Source organism: Martes martes (assembly GCF_963455335.1).
Source record: "Martes martes genome assembly, chromosome: 1".
Taxonomy (NCBI): domain Eukaryota; kingdom Metazoa; phylum Chordata; class Mammalia; order Carnivora; family Mustelidae; genus Martes; species Martes martes.
In genome coordinates, this window is record NC_137888.1 from 14174996 (window position 1) to 14196159 (window position 21164).

Here is a 21164-nt window from a genome sequence, read left to right on the forward strand (position 1 = left end):
CTAATCCAAACATTCTTTTTTTTTTTTTTTTAAGATTTTATCTATTTATTTGACACAGAGAGAGAGCACAAGTAAGCAGAGCAACAGGCAGAGGGAAAGAGAGAAGCAGGGTCTTTGCTGAGCTGGGAGCCTGATGTGGGGCTCAATCCCAGGACCCTGGAATCATGACCCAAGCTGAAGGCACCTGCTTAACCAACTGAGCCACCCAGGCACCCCCCCAAAACATACTTTCTATAGTAATTTAATCTAATCACAAGAACTCTGTGCTCCTCCAAAAAGCATATTTAATCCCACTTAATAAATTCCTTAATGTCCTACGCTAAGTTAATCTAAATGTGAACTGAATGATAAACACCATATCATTATTTAATGCTTATTGCACTATATTATATTGTATTGCATTATATTGTACAGTAGTGTCGAGTCTTTTAAATTTATACCTATGAACCAACGCAGTATTAAATACACTGTTTTTTTTTTTCACTGTTTTGTTTTCTTAATCACAGCCCTGCTGACCAGTTCTGACACAATTTGTATGTCAAATCATTTAGCAAAATGTTAACATGTCCTTTTTTATTTTTTTATTTTTTAAAGATTTTATTTATTTATTTGATCACAAGTAGGCAGAGAGACAGGCAGAGAGAGAGGGGGAAGCAGGCGCCCCGCCGAGCAGAGAGCCCGATGAGGGGCTTAATCACAGGATCCTGAGATCATGACCTGAGCTGAAGGCAGAGACTTAACCCCCTGAGCCACCCAGGTGCCCCATAACATGTCCTTTTTTAAACAGAAGGCTTTACATTCAAAGGATTCTAGAAAATAAGCCCACACAAAAATTTAAAGCAATAGAAAATTCAAATATGGGAGCACACACTTTCTAATGCACGAGTCTCTGTCACCATTTTTGATGCATCTGTTTGACTTTAATCATCTGACTATAGACATAAATTTGTAAAATATTCTCACTCATAGTGAGTACAGGATCACAGTGATCTTAGCTCTGTACTTCCTCTACTGTTGCCTTATTTTCTGATCCAAAGATGAAAGACACTATGATTCTTTGAAAAAACAAAACTTTTTTTTTAAATAGCTATCTTACCATTCATGATTTTATTTTATTTTATTTTTTAAAAGATTTTTATTTTATTTATCTGACAGAGAGAGAGAGAAAGAGAGAGAGCACAAGCAGGGGGAGACGCAGGCAGAGGGAGAGGGAAAAGCAGGCTCCTTGCCGAGCAGGGGAAGCCTGATACGGGACTTGATTCCAGGACTCTGGGATCATGACCTGAGCCAAAGGCAGTGGCTTAATCCACTGAGCCACCCAGGCGCCCCTGAAAAAACAAATCTTAAGATAATAAATTTTATTCCTTGATTATTTACCTCTTTGACAATTATTGAGAAGTGAATAAAAAGGTTTTTCAGGACCACGATATAGGACATATTTAGATGAGCGCACTAGGTTTTCTTCCAAATTCAAATCAGAGCTTTACTGAAAATGCGAAAATCTTTTTATTTCTGTGATATGAGGAAATGGAGTTTACTCAATAAGAGATCATGTATTGAACCTTCAGAGGAGCAACTGAGATTTGTTTAGACACTTAAGGTCAATGGTTTCAGAGACACTTTGAGAGGTCACGCAAAAGTATTTCCACTGCCTCTCCACTTTTCAATTCTTTTTAATTCCATCTGCAAGCACAAACCACCGCTGGTTCCCAATATAAATAGACCATTGTCAGATCTAACAACACAAAGGGGAAAAGAGAGAACACGCAGGGAAATGTTGGGGGCCCGCATATAACACATTGTCTGTTCCTGTTTGTGCCATCAACCATTGTATTGATGAATCTTCCTTCTCATTAGTAGAAGAGTCTTTTCCATTTTCTTTATGAAATTCTTATTGGTTGATGCATATCTGGGATTGTTAAGTCAGCATGAGCTGCGTCTCTGGAGGTGATGATGGCCTGCAAGATATATCTGCAATACAAATTTATGAATTGATTGCAGAACTTTCTCAGCTGCAGGGTAAAAAGACTGCTATATTTTAAAACATGCTTGGCATCTTGGTTCTTGCAGAGAAATCTTTTCTCCATTACTCCACTTATTATTAGGAGGAAACAGCGTAGTTGTTTCACTTCTATTTCCTTTACAGTAGGGTGCAGAGAGGGTGGAAAGTCGGGGAAAGAAAGACAAAGAGGAAGAGGTTGAAAGGGAAAGAAGGATGGCCCAAGGGTGAATCTCACACTATGCTGGTAAAACTACCACAGGTACCTTTGTTTAAAATTGTATTTCTGGACGCAGTCATTCAACATCACGTATTCAACAGATATTTTTGAACTGTTATTGTATACTGGACATGATTAATTTGTATGGACACCCGTACTCCTGAATCTCGTATGTCTCCAAACAAACTGTATAGTTACCAAGTTAATGCTTTGGCATCTGGAAGCAGAACTCTAATAAACCTTTGATCCAACGTGTTGCTCTACAACCTATCCACCAAACGGCAAAGCAATTTGATGGGGGCGGGGGTAGGGTTGGAAAAGTCTGGAAAGGTAAAAGTTACAGAAAGTTCCATGAGAGTTTTCACCGGCAATAATTTTTTTTTTTTTAAATGGAAAAGAGTTTCTTCAAATCTGGAATGCAATGGGTTTGTCTTTTTCTTATTTAGGCATGGCTAATCAGAGACTTTGAGAATTAGTGAATGCCTAAGGGATTTTCTTGTCCAGTGGTTCCCTAACTGAGCTTTGCAGAGGCCTCTGCAAAAGTAAATCAGGTTCTTAGGGGCCAATTATGTCTCTGAGTACAAACCTTTAAGCCATAGATCCAGGAATCTGCTTTATGTTATTTTCTCCTAAAATCTCACCACATTTTTCAAAGCAAAGTTGTGTTTGGCAGTAAATAATCTAAACCGCTCTTTCTAGATGCTCATTTTCTTCTGGGTTCTCAAGAGAATAAGAGAATCTCATCTTATGAAATATGTTTAACAAGCGATGTTAAGATTGACAACCCTGATCCAAAAACCAGAAAACTAAGCAACCAGTACAAATATACCAAAATAGGAAATCCCACCAGTGACCCCAAAATTTGTAGTGGATTAATAGTGACACCATTTTTCATATCAAATTGGCAAAAATAAATAATGGTAACAATAGTCAGTGGTTTTGAACATTTGGTGACTCTGATACTCAAAGTACTACATTAGAAATGTGGATTTAGGGGCCACCTGTGTGGCTTGTCAATTAAGGACCAATTCTTGGCTTTGGCTCAGGTCATGATCTCATGGGTTATGAGATGGAGCCCTCATTGGGTCGGGCTTCAGGCTCAAGGAGGAGTCTGCTTGAAGATTCTCTCCCTACGTCCTTCCTCCCATTGACATTCTCTTTTTCTCTCTCTCTCTAAAATGAGTAAATAAGTCTTTAAAAAAAAAGGAAATGTGGATTCAGAAACACATATCAAAAGCTTTTAAAATATATTGTGATTTGGATACATTACTTTTTTTTTTTTTTAAGAAATAATAAACTAAACAGAAATAAAGGATATGGGCAAGCCTCCAAACAAATCCTAGTGGAGTCACTGGTTGTCATGGAGATCAATGGAAACATTTGCAAAGTCTGTCAGGCCTTTCAAAGCCACTTCACCTCAAGTAGGGAGTGTTCTAATTATTTTGAATGTTACATGCCAGCATTTTTTAATGGGGAATTTATGTGTAGATATAATCTGGAAGTCATTTTATAATAAATGCAATATTTTATTTTGAAGAGTTTTGTTTCTAAAATTCCACCACATTGTGTATATTTCTGTCTTTTTGCTGATAGCTGGAACTGTGAAAACTTCAAAGATGACTAGTCCTTCTTGCTTTGTTTGCGGGCCCCCTCGCCTGTTCTTTGAAGTGTGGTCGCAACACTTATGGATATAAATACTTATTTCTCCCTCCCCTCTTATACTAGATTCTGGAGAAGGAATTCCCTATCAGTGAGTTATGACCCTGCACATTGCTGGAAGTAATAAGAAGAGTGAGAGTAAGTATCTGGGATAGAAGTATTTGAAAAATACAAGTAAAACTTTATGACAAGGTTGGAGGGTATTTTTCCCGGCTTCTGGACAACTCTTAAGGTAACGCTGTTGGGTAAAATAATCTCAGCAAGACACAAGTGAGTGTGCCAGGAAGCAGTGACGATATATAGAAACTTACCTAAAAGGAAACAATCACATTTGAGAAAGTCACATTTGGGAGAGTGTCTATAATTCTCCTGAAACTCACTCTGATAACTTCACGTCTTTCAACAATTGCTGCTCTGGAAATGGTAGTGCCTACTCTTTTGGGAGTCATCACTGTATTACTTTTTCTTTTCTTCTTCTTCTTCTTTTTTAATCTGTTGTCCTCTGTTCTAGAAGAATGATCTGTGGAAGTGGCCTCTGCTTAATCGGTAGTTGCCAAGTGGCTTCTAGACTACTGTTAAGAGCACTGTGGTGAGCCCACCAGCTGCCAACCGGCCAACCGTGGACCTAGCCACTGTGAAACCTCTTGATGTCCTTCTATGAATTGCCATGTGTCTCTGCAGAAACTGACTTTGTTTCTGCTACTTTCTGTGTCTCTAGTTCAAGGCTTCTGCCCTGTTGGGTGAGGTCATGGAGAGGACATGACTGCTGGGTGACCAGAAGCTGGACCAGGTCACCGAGGCTCCCATCCCCTCCACTGTCCTTGGAAAGTGCATTGCATTTGCCTTCCCCACTCCCAGAAACTGCCTAAATAAGTGGGCAGTTTTAAGTGCCTAAATAAGGCCTTGAGTTAGAAATGTGGTTTTGAGGCCGTCCAAACTGGGTGTGTAACTGAACCCAGTTAAGGCCTCTAGATAAATTTTTAAGATTTGGTGGGATGTCTACACATCTTGCAGAGGCCAAGATAAGCCTAATATAAAAGTTCCCCCTTGTTTTTCAGACCCCACCCCCGACTCGCCAGTCTGTAGTGGCCTTCTTCTTTCTTTGGTTTCTCCCTGCCCTTTGCTTAGGGGGGCTCAGTTTGAGATTTCAACAGGGAAGCTCCCAGGAAAGGTGGGAACTGACAGCTGGTGAGCCAGCCACGAGACCGAAGAAGGGGGCCTTGGGAAAGAGGCATCAGTGAGGGATCTTTATGTGAGAGGGGTGGGCCTATACGCTAGTCACTTGTGGACCACCACGTGAGTATGGGGACGCCCTGAAAATGCCGCCTGGCCTAATGCTCTTTAGGAACTGTGCGGAGCACACGATAGCAAAGAGGAGGAATTCATGGCTGCATGATGACCAGCCTCCACTGTGGGCTGGACACCAATGCCCGACCGAAGACCAAAACTTAAGTTAGAAAGTAGGAAGAAGAGGTGAATTAAAGAGGGCATGTGAGTGTCTGCCATCCAACTGGCTTCAGGGTTGGCAGCTAAGGTGGGAGGATAAGATAATCCACTGGGGATCATAGTAGGCCATTTTGCAAAGCTAGGAGGGCTCACGCTGCAGGTCAAGATCTGAGAATTTTGGAACAAACCCTGACTGGGATGCTAGGAGGGGGAATCCTTGGGGAAATAATGAGAATGAAGAGCAGAATTGTGTGGAGATGGATGGAGAAATAAGCAAAATGCCCCAGACCATTGACACCTGATCCAAAGGAAAATTTTAAATGTCATTTATGCCAAAATGCCTAGGACAAAACTTACATTCTTCCTCTAGCCTTTGGAGTTGTAAATCTTATCACGTCTTTGAAATGGAAACACTCCAGATAACCATACATTGACCAAGAATGCTCAAGAAAAAAAGGCAGGGAATGAGGCTTTTTAAATAGACTGCTGTAGAAGTCCATTGGCCAAAAATTCGAGTCCACAACCTCCATAAGACCACAGATATCAGTAAATATTTCTATTTACTGTGACTGGGCACCTGATTCAGGGCTGGAGTTTGGAATGAATGTTGTTTCTGCTTGTGTTTGTACGTTATGTGCATCTATGCATGTCTATTGTGTATATGTGATTTTTTTCTATCCAAATGTATTGGTAAAATTGATTGGTTAAAGAGCTTGGGTTTTTACAAAACTACTAGAAATGATAAGGGTAAAAGAAAATAACAGTATATGAAAAATATGTAAGAAAAATAGAAGGTAATTTTGAGTAAGGAAAGAGGAAGGACATATGGATTTTTTTGGTAAAGGAAAAAAGAAAGTAATTTTGTAAATTTTCTAAACTAAAAGGATTATTCCAGGATGGATAAAGAAGATGGGACAAAAACTGAATGGATATACAAAATTGCAGAAGATTGATGGAAAAGGAATACACACACACACACACACACACACACACACGTATACATATATATATATTTAAGTTTTCATTTACTTATTTGACAGAAACACAGCAAGAGAGGGAACACAAGCAGGGGCAGTGGGAGAGGGAGAAGCAGGCTCTCTGCTGAGCAGGGAACCCGATGTGGGGCTTAATCCTGGAATCCTGAGATCGTGACCTGAGCTGAAGTCAGCTGCTTAGCCACTGAGCACCCCAGGCGCCCCAGGAAAGGAATATTGAGAAAGGAATTTTCTGTGTAGTCAGGCTAAGATTGGACATACTTATTTAAGTTAAAAAGAAAAAAAAAAGGGGGGGTTAATATAAAAAGTATACCAGTGCAAAATGTGAATTTGGTTTCCTCTCTGATAAAAGGACAATAAAAGGACAAAGTTTTAACAGGAAATTATAATCAAAATTTTTTCTTTACCTTTAATGTAATCTGTCTGGAAAACAAAGATTCTGTTTTGTCTTCATCTGGTCTTTGATTACTTAAGAAAATAGGCTCTTGGGTGACTCAGTAGGTTAAGCAGCTGCCTTTGGCTCAGGTCATTATCCCAGGGTCCTGGTATCAAGCCCCGCATCAGGCTCCCTGCTCAGCAGAGAGCCTGCTTCTCCCTCTCTCTCTGCCTACTTGTGCTGTCTAGCTCCCTGTCAAATAAATAAATAAAAATCTTAAAAAAAAAAAAAGAAAGAAAACAGACTCTTTCAAATTAAAAGACTTTTTACAGTTTTTTACAACTATGTAATTTTTGTATACATTAACTTCCATGGGAAACAAGAAGTGATGCTAAACTTTTTTTAGCTAAAATTTCTAATATCTTGTATGTCCTGGTATAATATTATCAATCATAATTTTAAAGTGTATGCCACAGAAATAACCAAATTCTCTTATCAATTGCATTATAGTGAACTCTCACCAGATCTCTAACCAGTAATTTTTAAATCTTTTGTTCTTTGCAGACACTTATTGTTTTACTCTGATGCTTTGGCAAACGTGTTCTTGCAAAAGTGCTGAGCCTTCACAGGGACATTCATGGAATCGATTTGGCTTCATGTAGGAGGGACATTAATGAACTTTCAAGTGCTTCCCCAAGACTATCTGCACACCTAACCGTATGTCATGGGATGGTAACCTGAGACCTGTTTCTGCTCTTCTTCCCTAGAGGAGTAAAATGAGCCCAATTACATTCATGGTATAATGTTGACATGTGAAGACTTGCTTTTGCTGCAAGGCACCATGAAGGTTTTGCTGGCACCGTGCAAGAATATGGATGGGTGGTGAACCCAAAGAAAACTCAAGGCCCAGGCATGACTATAAAGTTATGGTAGTCATTTGGTCATGGAAGATCCATGTTGTTCCAGATGCTGTATTTGATAAGATGCAAACCTATACAACCCCTAAGAATATAAGGGAGATGCAAGATTTTGTAGGGGTTTGGGGTTTTTAAATAACTCTTTTTCCTTCCTTGGCATGGTGCCTTTGTCCCTTATGCCTCTTGGAGAAGAAAGGGACATGTGGAACTGAGGATCACAGCAGCAGGCTGCCTTCGAGAAAGCAAAACTACTAATGAAGCAGTTTGAAGCTCTGGGTGTCTCCCAGACAGGGCTACCAGTTAAATTAGAGGTTTCTGTAACTCCCAAAGTTTATGGGTCAGGCATTGTGGCAGAGACAAAAGAAGGGGAGAGTGTCCCAAGGATTTTGGTCCCAACTCTGGAAGGGGACAAAACCCCCACACGACCCCACAGAGCAAGAGCTTCTCGCAATGTACACGGTTCTCCTCTAGGTGGAGCCTCTTAGGAAGGAACAACCACAACAGCCAACAGGTTGAACTCAGAGTGGTTTGACTGGTGATCACTCAGGAGCCCTGGCCATTAAATCTTCCCATTGACAGTTGGGCTATTTTAAAGAGATTAACCCTATGGCTTGGATAATGAGAAGCCAAGGGATGGATGATTCATGAATGAGTCCTTGTGGGATCCAGATATGCAGAGGGACATTTACATTAAGCCTGAAGCCATCCTTCCTTTCCTCCCTGTCCCAGCTCTGAAGACATGGACAACCCCTCGCAATCAGGAAGCTGATCTCTCAGTTAGGGCATAAGCCCTAACAACTGACCCGGTAGTAGATACAGCAGATTGGATACCCAAAAAGAGTGGCTCCTGCAATACCTGAGTAGGATGGCGTATTGCCAAAGATGTTGGATGGCCTTGAAATACAATGAGTTGGTTAATGCAGTAACAGCATTTCATGTGTGTTCTTTTTTTTTTTTTTAAGATTTTATTTATTCACTTGAGACAGAGATACATAGAGAGCATGAGCTGGGGAAAGGTAGAGGGAGAGAGAAGCAGACTGCCTGAGGCGGGAGCCCAATGCCAGGCTTGATCCCAGGATCTGGAGATCATGACCAGAGCCAAAGGCAGACGCCCACCCACCTGAGCCTCCCAGGCACCCCTTGTGTGTGTTCTACACAAATGCCCAAGGCAACTGCCGGGAAAAAATCTAAGGCCACCTACCAGAGTTTCCAACTAGGGAAGAATTGGCAGATTGGTTATATTGACCCCATCTCTCTGAGTGAGGGTTCTAAATATGCCCTAGTTTATGTGGACACTGCATCTGGCCTAACCCAAGTGTCCCCTTGTTGCTCTTAGGGGGTTAGAAAAACTAAGTAGTGCATCCAAATACCCTCATCAAGGAGATAGTGAGTGGGGGTCATATTTCAAAGGTCGTAATATATAAGAATGGCCAAAGAACAAAAGACAGAATGGAGGTTCTATCTCCCTTATAACTTGTAAGAAGCAAAGTTGGAAGAAAGAAATAATGGAATATTAAAACAGCAGATTAAGGGGCACCTGACTGGTTCAGTCGGTGGAGTGTGCAACTCTTCATCTCAGGGTTATAAATTTAAGCCCCACATTTGGTGTAGAGATTACTTAAACACACACACACATACACCAGATTAAATTACTAAAAGGTAAAACCACTTCAGCAGGGTGAACTAAAGTACTATCCCAAGCTTTGATACATTTGAATGATCAACCAGTAGGCCTGTTGTCCCATATGCTAGACAGGGGGGACTCTTGCCAAAGCACCCAGGACCATAAAGATATGGAAATGGCAGCAAATATCCATTTCCTTGAATCTCTCAATGGATCAATGTGTTATCCCGCTGAAAACGCCAAGCCCTATTACACCTGAGAAAGGAAACATCTACTAGAATTCACAATGGGACATCCCACTGGGATGGGTGAGCTACTTTTGTGCCTCTGAAAGAAAAGGTACTACTGAAACTCCACTGCGATCCCATTGTCCCATTGCAAATGAGAACTGTTGAAACATTATACCTAAAGTGGAACAAACACCATTAGAAGAGGGAAAAGGTGGGAATTCTGGTCTGGCATACCCTTCCTCATCTCCTCATGCCTAACAGTGCTACCTCCCCTGGCCAACATGTATGATATATACAACCAAGTCAAGTTTCTAAAGATGTCAACCTCCTTCTCCTCAAGGCCATATGGATGTATTCTAGTTCTCATAGGTAAAATCATTTTGCTGCCACCTCTGTTACCTCCAGTAGCCTGGTCCTTACCAAATTCATCTAGCAACCCTTGAATGATAGTAAAAAAAAGCATGTCCTTATTGAACACTGAAATGTCTTTAAGAGAAAAGCTATTCTCCAAAATAGAATGGTCTTGGATATTATCACTGCTTCCTTGCATCTCTGCCACTATCCAAACGAGTGTGTTGTGTTTATACCGATGAGTTTGTTAATGTGTTGTCTTTATTAAATCATATAAAAACACAAATGAGAGCCCAAATGATCTGGTCCCCAGCCTAGGGAACTTAATAAATCAATGATTTGGATCATGAGGCTCATGGCAGAAAAATTGTCACTAAGTTTGAGAATTATCATCTTAACCTGTGTTTTGTCTTGCTTGTGCCTGTATTGTTTCTGTGACCTCTGTCTCTAATGCACCAGATAACCACCAAATGAGCCTCTCCATGCTAGTTGAACCCCTTGCTAACAGCTTATTGCAGAAGATAAGAGCATGAGACATTGTAGAGAGGTAGAGTGTTGAGGGGAGGTCATCAAGGAGACATGACTGCCAGTTGACTTGTGAGCTAGATCCGGGAAATTGGAGGCTGCTCACCCTCTCCTGTTTTTGGAATGTGCATTCTGCTTGCCTTCCCTGCTCCCAGAAGCTGCCCCAAGGACAACCTTGAGATAGAAATGTGGCGTTGAGACTATCTAGAGGGTATACGTGACTGAGCTCAATTAAAACTTCAGTATAAATTAAAAATTTGGGGGCGCCTGGGAGGCTCAGTTGGTTAAGCAACTGCCTTCGGCTCGGGTCATGGTCTCAGAGTCCTGGGGTCAAGTCCCACATCGGGCTCCTAGCTCTATGAGGAGTCTGCTTCTCCCTCTGACCTCCGCTCTCATGCTCTCTCTCACTCTGTCTCTCTCTCTCTCTCTCTCTCTCAAAATAAATAAAAATCTTAAAAAAAGTAAATTAAAAATTTTGTGGGCAGGTGCAGAGAATCTACTCTTCTGGTAATTGCCCAAGACAAGCCTGGTAAGTTCTCTTGCTTATTAAACCTGACACCTACCAATCTGGAGTGTTGTGCCTCTTTCTTCGGTCTCTTCCTGCCCTCCAAGTATGGGGCCCACTTTTAGATTACACCTGGGAAGCTCCTAAGGAGATTATGAGAACCAATACACCAACATACACCTGATGTTCAAGGTCTCAATTAATAGTGGCCACTCCCTGACCTCTCTCCCCCACATCTTCTAGGTCTCCAACTATACATCTGGTAGTAGCTTCCCTTTGATCTATGACTCTGTTGTTGGAATCATTGATTTATGCTTAGCAGTGGCCAACCACCAACCTTACTGTCCAGTAACTTTAGACCTCAGACCTATGTATCTGGTAATTTCTAAAGCTTGTGTCCCTTCTGAAGCTCTTGGCATCGTTATCCTCCAGTAAGTTTAATCAAGCAGAATCAATATTAAGATTGAGATTTTTTGCTAAAAATGTCTTTCCATCTATCACTTATAAAACTTGTCTGAAGATAGGTGATAGATCGATAGCTGTTTTTTTTTTTTTTCTTTCCTTTTGGAACCAGTTGTTTCAAGATGATCCTGGAGATTACAATCTCTAACTCAATTTTTGTTTGCATGTCTTCTAACATGTGAGAAAATACTTGCTTTAGCTCCTACTAAATGAGCTTTCTCAGGTACTGTAAATATGGCTTTTGCTAACATTCATTTGATGATTATAGTGAATTTTTAACATTTTTAATTAATGAGAGGGCTTGTCCACTGGATTAAGAATGGCAAATGTAACCTGAGTGATTTTTTTGACTTGTTCATAGTTGTATTCAGTTTTATTCATTTCAAAGTTGTGTCAGGTACTATGATGTATTGTTTTCTTTGGATCCTTTTGGATGTGGTCATCCTACTTTTTTTTTTTTCCCACAAACTACTCTGATTAAAGTCACTCTCTAACCCTAGTTCTGAGGGTCTCATGGGCATAGGACCAGAAGGGATTAAGTTTCATTCAGAGCTAAGTTCACAGGCTTCCAGTGATGAGGACAGTACTTGGGGTTTATTTTATTTGATCATGGCTCTCAAAGACGGCAGGTAATTAAAGTTGGGTAATCTTGTCGATGAGTCTCCAAGCAGCCACTATGATTAAAAGCATAAAAACTGCTAAACAAACATGGTGGGGGTGGGTGTGAAAGAGCCATCAGTGATTATTGAATAAAATGTATGCATAAATCCCTCAGAATAAATTAATATGTGTTGAAATTCTATCAACTCTCCTGCAACTGAGGAAAATATGTTCAAGTTATTTCCAAAGTAGTATTTTAGAATTAACTGTACCAATTACTGAAGAGTATGCATTCTGGGTGTTTACATAGAAATAGACTTTGGCAGAGGAGTATATATTATGTACAGAGGGTTATATTTTTTTCAGTGTTTTTTTCTTTAGTATGGGTAAATTTGTCACATGTGTTGGTAAAGAGGATGTTGCAAGAGTCTCATCTAAACTTTCTGGCAATGCATTGGTTTTCTATAATCAGTCAAAATGTAGGAAATCATGTGTTTTTTGAAGTAATAGCTTCCAAAACTCATGAAGACATTAAAATACACCCTCCAATGGTGTGTTTACATCTATTGTTCATCCATCACAAATATAACCGTACATTTTGCAAATGTTAAATTCTTCTTTGCTTAGATACAGCGAGGTGGTATATTGGGAGCTTAAAAACAAGGTTTCTCAGCATGAAATCCATTGTATTCCTGAGAAATAAAATATAAGCAAAGCTACAATCAGTTCTATTCTTACTGCTAGAGTGTGAGTAGAGTAATATTGGGGGGTCACCTAGAAAAGTATATAATCTTCATTTTTCAGGCTAAAATGGTGCTATTTAGCATTCAAAACCAGTATTGTAACATATTATTTTGCTTTCTGACCATAGTTAAAGGAAAAAAAATTTAATGGTTTAGTTTTTCTTGAGGGAAATACCAAGAAATGTTGGGTAAGAGTTCATAAGAGCTGGCTTCGAGACTCAGCTTTGTTTCTGTGACTTGGACAAATTGAATGCATTTTTAAATTTATCATCTCATCAGGGAAACAAATCTGTCATCCTGCCTCTGAAAGCTGCTACAAAAATTAAATAAGGCAAATATGAGAGAGTGCTTTATTTTGGTATCTGAATGGTAGCACAATGTAAGTTATTAAATGGGGGCTTATTTGACAAAAGAAATCCCTAAAGCCTATGGCATAAACTGATAAAGAGATGAAATAAACAAATCTCTTTGATTTTTCAGTAGTAAAGAATTTAGCCTGTGGTTTGCATTTTAAATCAATCTTTTATTTTAGAATTGTTTCAGATTTATAGAAAAGTGATGAAGGTACTACAGAAAGTTCCATATACTTCACACATAGTAGCCTCTCCATTAATAAGAGCTTGCATTTGTCCCAATTAATGAACTGAAGTTGACTTATTATTATGAAGTTAAATGCATACTTTGCTCAAACTTCCTTATTTTTATCTAATGTTCTTTTTATGTTCTAGGATCCCATTCAGGATATCACACTATATTTAATCATGGTGTCTCCTTAGGCTACTCTTGGTTGTGACAGTTTCTCAAAAAAATTTTTTTTTTGTTTTTGATGCCCTTGAGAGTTTTGAGGAGTACTGATCAGGAATTTTGTCAGATGTTCTCAACTTAGATTTGCCTGACATTTTTTTCACCCCCCTCAGGATTAGCTTGGGATTGTGGGTTTTAAGGAGAAACACTACAGATGTAAAGTTCCATATCAAGAGTGCATATAATCAATATGACTTACCATTATTGGTATTAACCTTGATCACTTGGCTGAAGTAGTGTTTTTAAGGATTCTCCTCTGTAAAGTACTTGTTTTTCCACCTATCTCAACTATGCTCTTTGATAGGAAGTCACTAAATGTAGACTGTGTTAAGTGGAAGCTATGCGCCACTACTTTTTTTTTAAAGATTTTATTTATTTATTTGACAGACAGAGATCACAAGTAGGCTGAGAGGCAGGCAGAGAGAAAGGGGGAAGCAGGCTCCCAGCTGAACAAAGAGCCCGATGTGGGGCTCAATCCCAGGACCCCGGGATCATGACCCGAGCTGAAGGCAGAGGCTTTAACCCACTGAGCCACCCAGGTGCCCCTATGCTCCACTATTTTTAAGAGAAGCATGGAGCCACCTGGGTGACTCAGTGAGTTAAGCACCTGCCTTTGGCTCAGGTCATGATACCAGGGTCCCGGGATTGAGTCCCACATGGGACTTCCTGCTCAGCCTGTTTCTCCCTCTCCCTCTGCCACCCTTCCTGCTTGTTCTTTCTCTCTTTCTCTCTCAAATAAATAAAATCTTAAAAAAAAAAAAAAGAGAGAGAAGCATGTACATATATTACTTGAAGTCTTTCTACATAGGAGATTTGTCTATTCTCCCCTACTTCTTTTTTTTTTTTTTTTTTTAAGATTTTACTTATTTATTTGACAGAGAGAGACACCGCGAGAGAGGGAACACAAGCAGGGGCAGTGGGAGAGGGAGAAGCAGTCTTCCCGCTGATCAAGGAGCCCGATGCAGGGCTCAATCCCAGGACCCTGGAATCATGACCGGAGCCGAAGGCAGACACTTAACGACTGAGCCACCCAGGGACCCCTCCCTACTTTTTCTTTTTCTTTTTTTCTTTTTTTTTCCTACTTCTTATTTAAACAATGATTGATTTATGTTTAATATTTATGATTTATTATCCATATCAGTATGGATGAGTCTACATATTTTATACTTTGGGATACAATTTAATGTTATTTATTTTGTTATTTGAACTGTTCCACAGTTGGTCATGAAGAGCTCTTTCAGCTGACTTTCTGTGTTTTTGATATACCTTGTAACTGTTTAGTTTACTTTTGTTTTTGAGCATTTCTTGCTTTCTGGAATGGGAAGAGGCTCCAGCTATATCTGGCATGTTCCCTGTGGGGAATATATATAATCCACATGAGCATGTCACATTTTAACTTGCAGATTCATTGGGCATTTGTTTTTAGAAATGTATTGCTCTGTTAAGACTCACTAAGGTATTCTTAATAGTAAATTTACACTTACATCATAATTGTTTATTGATTTTTGATTCTTTTTTTTAAGATTTTATTTATTTATTTGACAGACAGAGATTACAAGTAGGCAGAGAGGCAGCCAGAGAGAGAGGGGGAAGCAGGCTCCCCGCTGAGCAGGGAGCCTGATGCAGGGCTTGACCCCAGGACCCTGGGATCATGACCTGAGCTGAAGGCAGAGGCTTTAAACCACAGAGTCACCCAGGTGCCCCTGGTTTTTGATTCTTGATGTGATATCATGTTTGACATATTGAATAGGGACTTTTGTGAAAAAAAAAAAAAAAGAGAGAAAATTTTCAAGGGCATAGAAAACTACAGAATGCCTATGTAGAATTATACAGTGGCAATGTCATTCTGGATAGTATTAATAGGGAATTAAATATTTGTTATCTGAGAAATTATATTCCTTTTAGATTCTGTCTTCCAAGAGACCCTTGGTAGAGTATTGTTACTTATTTTACTTGGGGGGAAAAAAAGAAAAGAAACTGCTTGAGAATAATGTGTGTGTATTTTAAAGTGCTTAAAAGCATTTAAAAATATTTATGCATATAGTTTAAAATGTGGGGCTTGTTTGGCCTAAAGTGGAAATGAACTTATTTCTCTTTTATGAAAGGTATCTTGAGAAATTGTTCTTTTTGTTCAAATTGACCATACATAAAAAAAAAAAGCCTTAAAATAAAATAGGAATGATGATTGTTAGACATAAACAAGATCTTTACAGCAAAGGGAAATATCACTGTAAGAGTATAAGACTGATAAAGTATGAGTTAAATATATTCAAAAAGAAGTTAAGTTGATTTCTTTATGCATTATTTATCTATATGAAAACAGGGGTTCAGATGAGACAATTTGGACTTTTGCTTCCAGCCAAGATGGAGTAATAGGGACAGGATTTATTCTTCCATTAAAATGGTCACAAGACCAACAAAAACATTAAAACATGGGTTTCTCAAGATATTTCACAGTAGGCAGAAAGGGCAGTGATCCCTAAAAGAGAGAAGCATTAAACAGAAAGAAAAGTTCCAGAGATCTGCAGAGTATAGAGCAGATCCATTACAGAGGCTTACTGATCAGTGCATGCATGTGGGAACACTGCGTGAAACTTCAGGGACCCCCTGAATGAAGTAGGGGAGAATGTTCAGATCTCACAGAGGGCTGGCTTTAGCTTATGTTCACGCCAGAGCAGAAAACTGGTAGAGAACTCAAAATGATTTTTCCCTTGGTACTGGGACAAAAGTACCTCCAAATGAATCCTGCATTAGTCCCACTTAATAGCAGTTAAAAGCAAGACCCAAAGGATCAAACTATTTCCTAGTGACTTAAATGTGGCCCAGAACAAAGCTCAAGAGTATTTATAGGAATACAAAAATATGCAATACACAGACAGCTAAGTCATAATATGTGGCAACCAATAAAAAATTATCAGACATGCTGGGGTGCCTGAATGGCTATCTGTAAAGACTCTTGATTTCAGCTCAGGTAGTGACCTCAGGGTCATGAGATTCTCTCTCTGTAAAGTAAGTAAATAAATAAAATCTTTAAAAAACTAGACATGCAAAGAAGCAGGAAAATAAGACCTGTAATAAAAGAGGAAGATAAATCAATCAAAACTACTCAGAAATGACACAAATGACCGAATTATTAGATAAGAATGTTAAAGCAGTTAATATACCTGTAATCCATATGTTTAAGAGCTTAGAGAAAAATAGAAAATAGAATAAAAGTGAGAGATATAAATAGAAAAGTGAAAGGTATAAATAAAAAAATAAATAGAAATTAAGTAGAAAATAAATAGAAAAATGAGAGAGATAAATGAAACCCAAATGAAACTTGAAGAGATTAAAAACTATAATGACTGAGGTAGAAAATACAGTGAATGGTATTAATAGAAGATTAGACCCTGTAGAAAAAAAAAAGTAGTAAATTTTAAGACATAACAATAAAAACAATCCAGAATGAAATAGAAGGAAAAAAAATCCCTAAATAAAATAAACAAATATGAGGATGTATTGAGGTCTTTCCTAGTTTTCAAATTCATGAAATGAAATACATTCAGAGCTCCAGTAGGAGAGAGAATTTTGTCCTACCATATTTGGCTATAATTGACTCTAATTCTTGCCATTTCTGTGATTTATGAAAATCCTGCACCACCCTGCTATTTCTGCTAATTCCCTGGGGATTATTGTCTTATCCGATTACTGTTTCTACTGCCACTAGTTTGTTCATCATCTGCCCAGAAGCTATCTACAGCCCTTTACTAATTTCCAAAATGAGTTAATGATATTCCTGTGAAGATTGGTCACATGGCAGCTTATTTAATGACACATATATCACATATCTTTCTCAAATCAGCTCCTCTGCACCCATTTCCTCATTCTGCTCTTATCTGGAATGATGGAGAACTCCAGAATCTTCCTATATTCCCATTAAAAGAAAGACTAACAGACACATGAAAAAATGTTCATCATCACTAGCCATCAGGGAGATTCAAATCAAAACCACATTGAGATACCACCTTACACCAGTTAGAATGGCCCAAATTAACAAGACAGGAAACAACATGTGTTGGAGAGGATGTGGTGAAAGGGGAACCTTCTTACACTGTTGATGGGAATGCAAGTTGGGGCAGCCACTTTGGAAAATAGTGTGGAGATTCCCTAAGAAACTAAAAATAGAGCTACCCTATGACCCTGCAATTGCACTACTGGGTATTTACCCCAAAGATACAGAGATGTAGTGAAAAGAGGGGCCATCTGTACCCCAATGTTCATAGCAGCAATGGCCACAGTTGCCAAACTATGGAAAGAACCAAGATGCCCTTTAACGGATGAATAGATAAAGAAGATGTGGTCCGTATATACAATGGAATATTATGCCACTTACTTGTGGAGCATAAGGAATAACATGGAGGACATGGGGAGATGGAGAGGAGAAGGGAGTTGGGGGAAATCGGAGGGGGAGACAAACCATGAGAGACTGTGGACTCTGAGAAATAAACTGAGAGTTTTGGAGGGGAAGGGAGTGGGGGGTTGGGTGAGCCTTGTGGTGGGTATTAAGGAGGGCACGTATTGCATGGAGCACTGGGTGTGGTGCATAAACAATGAATTCTGGAACACTGAAAATAAATAAAATAAAATAAAATAAAATAAAATGAATGAAAAAAAAAAAGAAATTTAACCCTCTCGAAATTTTAAGTAAACTCATCTTAGAGTCCAGTTGAATAGGTGATGAATAGTGGTTGTTTTTGTTTTTGTTTTTGTTTTTGTTTTCCTGTTATATTTGTGTGGCCTCAGGGGAGTGATAACAATATTTCTCTTCTTTTGTTACTTGTGACATTTTATCCACATAGAAACATGTAAGTATATTAAAGTCAGCATTGTTTTTTTGAAGATTTATTTATTTTTGAGAGAGAGAAAGAGAGAACATAAGCCCAGGGAGAGGCTGAGGGAGAAGGAGAGAGAGAATCCCAAGGAAACTCTCAGCTGAGCCTGGAGTCTGACTGGGGGCTGGATCTCATGACCCTGAGATCACAACCTGACCTAAAATCAAGAATTGGATGCTTAACCTACAGCATCACCCACGCACCCCTAAGTCAGCATTTAATCCATTAAATAAGGACTTGTGTACTAACCGAATAACAAAATGTAATAATAACAATAAATGTAATCATATATATAAAAATATGTGCAATTAAGCCAAATTCATTATATTACAAGTATCTGATAGCAGGGCTCTAGCCATAGAGAATATTTATTTATTTATTTATTTATTGTTTTTTAATTTTTTTTCTCACCATAGCACATACCCTCCCCAATGTCCATCACCCAAACATCCCATCTCTCCCATACCCCTCCCCTCCAGCAACCCTCAGTTTGTTTCCTGAGATTAAGAGTCTCTTATTAACCGTAGAGAGTAATAATGTAGTACAGCTTCTATCTAGTAACACAACAATACAATTTCATTGTTAGCTGTTGATGAATGTAAAGGGGAAATCCACCCTGTGGCATTAATGATGAATATACTTAAATTTCTGTGTGCATCTTGGAAACTTATTGGTTTGAGGTTCACACACGATAGGACAACATCACTTTCCAGAATTAGAAAAGATATGTTTCCTGTGTCACCAATTTGCTAGATTAAATGGTCAATTTTCTTGCCTTAAAAAAAATTCTCTAAACATTAATGTAAGGAGGGAGAGTATGTTGTTAGTTACAACAGACTCTTGCCTACTCTGTAAAGAGAATTACAACCTGACTCACTTTATTTTCAGTCTATACAAAGATCATAGAATATGTTTATAACTACAATTTTATAGGGATTCCATATAAATGTGACTTCTGAATATGTACACACAGAAGGAGGTATGTACTAGTTGCCACCGCGTAAGTTTTCTGATGTCCCAAATGGGGAGGAAACTCATCTAATTACTAAACTCACCTAAATGAGCCATGAGAGGTTTTTAGAGCATCGAGACAGTTCAGCTATTTTGTGTACTCATAACTGAGTCATGCCCCCTTCTCAGGAAAGGTTTGTCTCTTCCACAAGCCACAGTTTCAAAAGGCCCCTTGTGTCAGCAACCTGATAGCCGGCTCAGTCAAATCCACGTTGACCATGATCACTGTATCTCGTGTCTCAGTCAGAGTGAACACAAAACCACTGCACTCTAGCTGTGCTGGGTGGACAATGGTCAGGGTCCTTCACATACATTTTCTTTTCATTAAATCCTGAAATACACCAGTAAGAGAGCCTAAAAAGTGCCCATTTTGCATGTAAAAGGGAAGCTCAAATGTGAGGCCATTAGAACTAGGTAGTGCCAGATTCATGAGTTCTGGCTGTGTTTGCTCTGACTACCTTGCTAGCTCTTGTCGCTTCACCATTCAGAAGGATGATCACGAGAGTTCTGAGAATTAGGAGTGAGGACACTGTTCTGCAGACCTGTTATCTTCCCACCTCGGTACGTACCACCAAAAGCATGTTTCCAGAGACACAATGATATAAGTAGTCTCTCTAAATGAAATTTCTCTAGGAACTTATAAAGTCCATTTATCCAAGTAATGTGGTTGAGATTGAGTTATCTAGTTCAGTAACATTACGAAGCTAAAACATTTTTCTTTTTGGCAGACTAGTCTAGGAATTTCCCACTTCCTTTCCATGTATAAATACATTCTGAGACCAAATAATCAACAGACAACTACACGGAAACTTTGGAAAACAAAATCATAAATGAAAGATTGTCTTTCTTTAATAATCATAAAATATAAATTATCTCAAAAGTGTTTGTATGTGGAATATACTCATTGAAAAATATTAATATGGAAACATGTTTTAAATGTAAACGCTCTCCTTATATGTGCAATAATATGCTGAAATTCACTTAGGGAAGCATCCAAGGAGATATGACCTCTTTTTTTAAAATAGCATGTATCAAAATAGGTGTGCTAACATCTTAAGTTTCTTGATAATAAAAGATAGAAAATGACATACAGTCTTGCTGGGTGTGGATCTTAGCAAAGATTGTCAAACTTTCCAGGTCACTGTTCTTCACTGGGAAAGATACACTTGAATGTGATATCCATGTCAAGTTTCCCAGAAGATGAGTTAGATTTTAAATTTGGGTTGTGTCTCCAAAGAAGACAAAATGAATTTTAATTCCAAAATTAAGGATTTTCAACATTTATCATTTAAAAATATATTATTAATATTGTTAAGTATTTACATGTACATATTTGGTTATATGAAAAACACAGCCATAAATGAACTCTCCCCAATTATGTGGATACATTTGAAGGTTTTTAACAGCAGCTTCAAGGAATTGTCAAGACTTATAAACAAATATGTTTTCTAAAGAATAAGTTGATTCATACTGGGAGAGAGATTGAACAAGGGAGATAAGATTGACCTCAGTTAATAGATAATATATATTTTATAGGTTGATGGGAGGACTGCTTGGTAGACAACTAAAAATCCAATGAGATGCCACAGAAATAGTTTTGAAATATGAGCAAGAGGATAGACTAGAGGGAACCAATGCCTAACAGGTATGATATATAAACTGTAGGTTCAGCCAGTAACAGTCATGTTTCAGCAACCTGTTTCTTCACAATAAGTAAGGCCTGATCTTCTAACTCCATCGTATTTCACAATTGCCACTCCAGAAACTATGGGTCTCATTCTCTTGGAAAGTCAGGCCAAGTTCCTGTCACCTCACCTAGAGCT

General features: G+C 38.7%; 1 protein-coding gene across 1 annotated transcript in view; it reads left to right on the forward strand.

The window, feature by feature from the left end:
* Positions 1-1928: 1928 nt before the first annotated feature.
* KRTAP25-1 (keratin associated protein 25-1) overlaps positions 1929-21164 on the forward strand; it is a gene marked incomplete at its 5' end in the record, with an annotated part of 28872 nt that continues 9636 nt past the window's right edge. Inside the window, 1 exon segment of the mRNA XM_080811077.1 lies at positions 1929-2019. Coding sequence (XP_080667203.1) covers positions 1929-2019 — 91 coding nt within the window.